The sequence below is a fragment of the Engystomops pustulosus genome, chromosome 6 (assembly GCF_040894005.1).
Source record: "Engystomops pustulosus chromosome 6, aEngPut4.maternal, whole genome shotgun sequence".
In the NCBI taxonomy this organism is placed as follows: Eukaryota; Metazoa; Chordata; class Amphibia; order Anura; family Leptodactylidae; genus Engystomops; species Engystomops pustulosus.
In genome coordinates, this window is record NC_092416.1 from 75,705,519 (window position 1) to 75,712,303 (window position 6,785).

At 39.6% G+C, this 6,785-nt stretch overlaps 1 protein-coding gene across 3 annotated transcripts in view; it reads right to left on the reverse strand.

Annotated features, from left to right (window-relative positions):
• The window catches only part of SPA17 (sperm autoantigenic protein 17), a 41,910-nt gene extending 35,483 nt beyond the window's left edge, over positions 1–6,427 (reverse strand). Inside the window, exons 1-2 of one of the 3 annotated variants that reach the window (XM_072156624.1) lie at positions 6,320–6,427; positions 4,471–4,646 (exon numbers count right to left, since the gene is read on the reverse strand). In XM_072156624.1, coding sequence (XP_072012725.1) covers positions 4,471–4,624 — 154 coding nt within the window. In that variant the 5' untranslated portion in view covers positions 4,625–4,646; positions 6,320–6,427. Of the gene's footprint in view, positions 1–4,470; positions 4,647–4,911; positions 4,934–5,005; positions 5,028–6,319 lie in introns of those variants that run through there. The other 2 variants (XM_072156626.1, XM_072156625.1) reach the window with 2 other exon arrangements.
• Positions 6,428–6,785: the final 358 nt, after the last annotated feature.

Below are 6,785 nucleotides of genomic sequence, written 5' to 3' on the forward strand. Positions count from 1 at the left end.
AACCACTATATTACTGCCATTACTAACAGGAAAACAAGGTACTGCAATATTAAACAGCTCACAATGGACACCAATAATTTGTACTGTAGTCCTGTGTAGGGAAATATTCATCTCCATTGCTCATTTCTTTTTCTCTGCTCAAGTAAGTGTTCAGGACTTTTCATCTTTTATTTTAGAGTAATCTGCAATGTCAGCTCCCTACAGAGGGTCAGCAAAAATGTGAACATAGAAATTAGTTACGAAAGGGTGTCAGACTGCTAAAATTCTGTGTAAAATATGGAAGTATTAGATGCTGCAGGTTTTCTAAGTGCAACAAAGAAATGCAGTACTGGAACAATAAATGTACCAACCATACTGCACAAGAAAAATGCTCATTCCATAAATGTAGATCAAGAAGAATGAATGTTCAATAAATACAGTACCAGAACATCTCATACCACAAATACAGCATCAGAACAATGAAAGTACTATACATACAACAGCAGAAAAATACAGAAATACACCACATAACAATCCATATACCAGAAATACAGCATCAGAACAATGAATGTACTATAAATATAGCAATATCACAATGTTTGTGCTATATCAAGCTCACTATATAAAGTGAACCAAGTGCGACTACACTTCTTAATACAACAATAAAATGCTATTGTTATTAAAGGTTTTTGCAATAATAATATGTTAGATAATATATTAAAAGAATCCTGGCAGCTACCGTAATTCATGGTAGTCTATCCATGGGCAGAAAAAAATAGGAATGCTCTTATATAAATAATGTTCCTCATATATATAAATATATATGTTGTCAAGTATGAGAGAATCCATAATTTAGGATTGTCTGGGCTGGTTTAAGAGAAAGCCTTATGGAGAGGAGTCTGCGGGCTTGTGGAAAAGAGTCTGCAGCGTGTCACGGGTGCCCCTGCGACCCATGTCTCGGGTCACAGGTGCACCCATGTGCCTCCGTGTAGCGGACGTGGCTTACTTCACCACACTCCAGCGGCGTCTCCTGTGGTCCGGCACCTGCATGCGCCCAATGAGGTAGGGATGCACATGCTGGACCACAGGAGACACAGGCCACTGACCTGTTGAATAGCTGGCCTCTTCCTGTGACCCCTGCCGGATCTTTGTGCATCATAGCCCTAGAGAAAGCGTTTATTATGACTGCTGTGTTTATCTGTTGTGACCTCTGCTTCCGTTCCTGACCTCGATTCCTTGCCGTCTGTCTTGACCTCCTTCTTCGTCCCCGACTCTGATGCTGTGCCACCTGTCCTGACCTCCTGCCAGACCCCGACTCCAATTCTGCTTGACGATTCTGTACCTCGCCTTGGCCACCATCGCAAGCAAAGTCGTGCCTGTGAAGCGACCTGGTGGTATCCCGTTGCAGCAAGTTCAAACCGCCACTTAGACTCCGCTCCCAGGTTGCAATGGTTCAGTGGGTCCACCACCACCGACCCTGACACAGAACAGCTTCCCTTTGACTTCTCCCAGACTGACCCAGCATGATAGATCCCTAAATGTACACAAATATAGCTAATTTCACACTACCATTGAAACCTTTGTTCCTGACTGAGGTTTAACGTATCAGTTAAAAAGCCAATTAACATCAATGTAAGTTTTATATCATCCATATGGTTTGGCAGGTATCCGTTATCCATGCGTTTTTTTCAAATGAAAGAAAAGGACTACAGCCTACATAATTTTTTCCGTCCAAAAAACACATGGATAACAGATACCTGCATAAACGCAACGTAATGGATGGCGAATTAAATTGATTTCAATGGGATTTTTAATTGATATGTTAAATCTCCGTTAAACCTCAAAGGTCCACACTTGCGTTGCAGATCACGTCAGAGTCTGAACAGGGTACGTACGATCAGGTTTGGTCAGTGAAAAACTGACATTTTGCATCAGAGTTCAATCAGTTTTTAGAGAGAGTTTGTTCAGTGTCTCAGTTTTTCATGCGTATTTTCAATGCAATTTCAATGCATTTTTACGTGCAGATAACACGCGCGAAAAGGACTCAGGACTGAGCTCTATCTTTTCTATGGAAATTGATGCTTGAAAAACGCATTGCACTTGCATGTGTCTTGGAGTGCAATGCATTTTTGATGCGTGGCCATAGACTTGTATGGTGTGTTTTTCACGAACGTGACTTGCAAAAGTAGAGCATGCTGAGATTTAAATGCACGTTTAACAAAACGTGCTTGTGTGCGTGAAAAAAAATGCAAGTCTGAAAAAGCCCATTAATTACAATGGGCAGAGTGCAATGCAAGTTCTGTGCGTCAAAAGCACATGCAGAACACGCGCGTGAAAAGCACAAGTGTAGAAGGGGCCAAAAAGTAAGGAACGGAGTTTTGAAAGGTAGTGTGAAATTAGCCTAAGAAGGGATCTCTACAACCTCATCGGTGCCAAGTGGTGTCTGACCCCATGCTAACCTGTGATCCAGCCATAGCACCCTTCAACACCTCTAGTTTTAAACTCAGTCTCTCTCATAACTACCAGTTCTGTTGTCACCAAACACTCATAAACCTTGCCTATTGTCTATCAAGTCAATGTTACATAACAATTACACTAACATACAGCTACAATCTTTAGAGTTGAACTTGGGCAAATACATTTAACATATTGCACTTAGTTTTGCATTTGGAATACTACATATACACTAAATTGTGTAGAACTAAGGACCACAGAATAAGAGAAACACTTGTGTATTCTGGTTACAAGTAAATATAGCTGCAGTTCTCTTTGTTTTTGCAGCTCTAACTGCAAAAACAAAGACAGCAGAGCCCATTACAACATGGGATGGAAGGATTTCTTATAATGAAAGAGTTGACCTCATTTACATGTACAAATATATGTGCAGTCAGTTCATAAATCTAGCTCATGCTTTATTCTTTCCAAAAACAGTTCAGAGGACCAGAAACATACAGTACATTGTGGATAGATGAAAGGTGATTTATACGTATACATATATGATAGCGTTCTTTAGAACTAGAGTATTTAAAGGATATCTACCACCAGGATGAAGTATTGTAAACCAAGTACACTGATACTGGTGAGTGCCCCTTCTGACAGGATCTTCTGTGAGGGGCTCTGCACTCCGTAGATGTTGATTATGTTCATTTGCATAATTTCTAAAGTCTTTTTTTCATAAAAACAAGGGCATAAGAAACTTAAAGAAAATTGGATCCTGCACACCATTCAGTGTGCTTGGTTTACAATCCTTGATCCCAGTGGTAGATTTCCTTTAAGGATACATATGATTACAACTAATCTAAAAATAAATGTTGGTCTTTAAAGAATCTATTGGAGTTCTTTTTTTCAACATCTGGAGTTTGGACTTCTGGAGGTGACAGAATGATCCAGGTATTATTCTGACTGCCATAACTTGGAGTAGGGAAGAAATTTTTCCCATAAAATGGGATAATTGATATCCATTCTGAATCAACAATGTAGAATTATAGGTTGGACTTTTTTCCACCTTACAAATTATGGGGCAGATTTATCATATGCTGAAATCACTGCCCCTCTGGTTCCGCCAGACATATCAAGAGGCTGGCACAGAAATATGCACAGTAGACAAACTTTCACTTGTAAAAACGTGTCTGTGGCAATTGTTGGTCTTTCACTAGCAATTGCGATTATTTCATGACTTCTACTGCAGTTATCTGGCATAGAAGTCCTGATAAATCTCCCCCTATGAAACTATGACACGTATTACCGCTCATGGAAGGCCTGAAATTCCATGAAAGTTAATTTGGAACTTGCTTGATTGATTAAAATCATTACTTTATTCCAACTTTATTACAAAGTGCTACACGCCATCACCAACCCACACAATTCAAACCTATTGGCAGGTTCTAAATCATAGTTAAGGGCTTCCAGCTGTAATTTTTCAGTGGGATAATGTTTGCCCACACACATTAAGGGTTTCCGAGGAATCTGTACGCAAATTTAAACATTTTTGGCCAGTTGCCAGATTTGTCGCTAATCAAGCATTTTGTGAGACCAATTCGGAAAAACTTTGCCAACGTGTGGGATCTAGAGACCCCTGTGCAACATCTGTGTTTGAGGTGGCCAGGCTAGAGATGGCCCAACAGAGTACCAAAGCCTCCCTTAAATTTTCCCCAATATATTTATTATATTGTTCTAAATTTGTAATCACTTACATATACGATCCTTGCATTCATACATATAAGGTTTCATTTTAATAATAAGTGTTTTTGGTGTGTTTTTTTTTTATAAATAGCTATTATAAAACCAGCCCATCCAAAGGAATGTAAGTACTGCTGCTATGTACATAGATCTAGTATAATGAAGCATATACAAGCATATGACTCCTGTAATGCTGCCTCTGTGTACAAGAATAAAACAACCAATGTCTTGGAGGTATTCATTTTGTCTCCCCTGTTGGTCAATGACAAGTTACAGGGTATTTTTTAGGGCAGGGTGGTTAGAAGAACTTACCTTCTCTCTTTTTAAGAAGTTCTGCAAAATATCTGGCAGCAAAGTTTGGAATATCCTGCGGCTGCTCCCTGAGCACCTCCCTGGTAAGCCCTTCCAGAAGATTGGCAAAGCCTCGTGGGATCCGATAATGGGTGTTCGAGAATGGAATTGACATCTTTCTAATGTTAGGTACCTTCCTGTGAATACATATGTCACATGCTTGTGTGAAAAATGCATCCTTAATTATTACATTCATGCAGTCTATATAGTAGTGACCAACAGCTGCTTAGGTCTGTTGTTTGGCTGTTTAGTGCCAGAAGCAGATGTTTCTGTGTTCTGTGTAGTAGTGACCATGTGCCGGGCTCAGCACTGAAAAATCTCTTGACAGGAGCTGTAATAGTATATGGCAGAAAGTAGCTCTTGCTATGGTACTGACAGGAGCTATAGTTTTAGGGAGCTTACTTAAACTAAATGTAGTTGACAGAAACTCCAGATGTAGGTGGCTGATATATGCCCAATAGGTGGCTGATGGGAGCTCTAGTTTTAGAGATCTTACAGAAACTATTGCTGTAGAGGTTTAGAAGGAGCTGTAGCAGTAAGCATCACATCGGGGACTGATAGCTGGAGGTGTAGTGGGCTTAGATGAGAACTGTTTGAAAGAAGCTGTAATTGCAGGAGGCTGAGCTTTAATTCTAAGGGTCTGACAATCTGGAGTGATGAATTCACAACAACTGAAAAAAGAACACATGCCCCCCTCTAGTGGTGTCTACAGAAACTGCTTATAGTTACCTATGTAAACAAATCTGCCTAAAAATACTTCAATCCCCATGTACTGTAAATATGAGCCCTCAATTGTCCCCTGTGGCTGCTATCACCTCAATATCTGTCTCTAGCAAACCCCAACCAACTCCAAGATTTTACTAGGCCCTGTTCTCTATAGAGTTACTTTTTAGACAAAAAGAATAGCAATAGTAGAAAAACAATACTGGCCATTAGGGCCACATAGGGGTCACACACTACACTATATGCATCAAATATTGGGGCACATTTACTCAGGTCCATGACAGTTTTCTGTCTGACATTCCTTCATGTGCAAACTACTTGCACATGTATTCAAGAAGTGTTCGTTCCACACATGTGTCACAGGCAACCCTATGTGTTGCTGCATGCACAGTCGGACCATGCTCCACATTTAACATATAAAGCCCACATGTCTCATGTTAAAGGTGCACCAAAAAAAAAAACTTGGTGCAGGGCGCCCAATGGGCCGTGTACTGTACCAATGTGCAGTACCAATACTGTACTAATGCCCCAACACATCTGGAATCTACTTCCTATAAATGATACTAGAATCAAGCTTCTTGGGGGATCTCTGCTCCCTGCACAGCCCTGACAGACTGCAGCAACTTTTTTTTAGTGCACCTTTAACATAGAGCGTGCAACACTAGAGCAGTTTGTGCAAAGTCCGACAGAAAACTGGCACAAGGTCCATTGTAAATTTCCCCACTGCATCAATGCTCCTCCGGATGTGTGTATGAATAGTAAAAATACATTGTACATGTATCACAAATATGCAATGGAAGGAGCCCCATTCATAAACAGTCATATAATACACACAAATAAATAATAATATGATAAATAAATTAAAATAACTATAATTTCATTAAAAAAAAAACAAATAAAACTATTCAATAACATAATAGAATTAAATAATACATGCACTATCCAATGAGTAACATAATATATGTAAATGTAATTTAAAATCCTTATCATATCTTACAATTAATGACATCTATTGTATAAAATAATATTATGTGCTATAATATATATGGTGTACTGTATATATGACATAGGGTCCTGCTCCTGGTACCTGCTCCCTGGGTCCTTCGATCTGCACAGTCAGTTATTCAGTTATTTAGGTAAAAGCCACTTCCTTGTTAGTTTCCCTTCCATGGCAACTAGGCAGTCACATGACCGAGCTACAGGGCGGGGCAGGGCTCTAAAAGGACAATGGTTGCTTTGCGTTTAGACTGTGAACATGTATAATCTGAGTTCCTCATTGTAGTAGATTCTGTATAATTATATCTACATAATCCAGCAAAGAGACAGGAGCAATAGGGAGAGCAGTAAAGTAGGAAACACTAGTAATTATTAGTACTGGTGTAGTACTAATAATAGAACTAGGAACTAACTAGACTTTTTGGGTCAAAACTCGATTGACCCTGCCTCCTGATGGTTTCCTTTTAACTAGTGCATGCCCACGAAATAAAAACAAAAGAGAAGTGTCAAAGCTGTCAGTTATGTCCAAACAAATTGCATGTTCTTTATTGCAACGC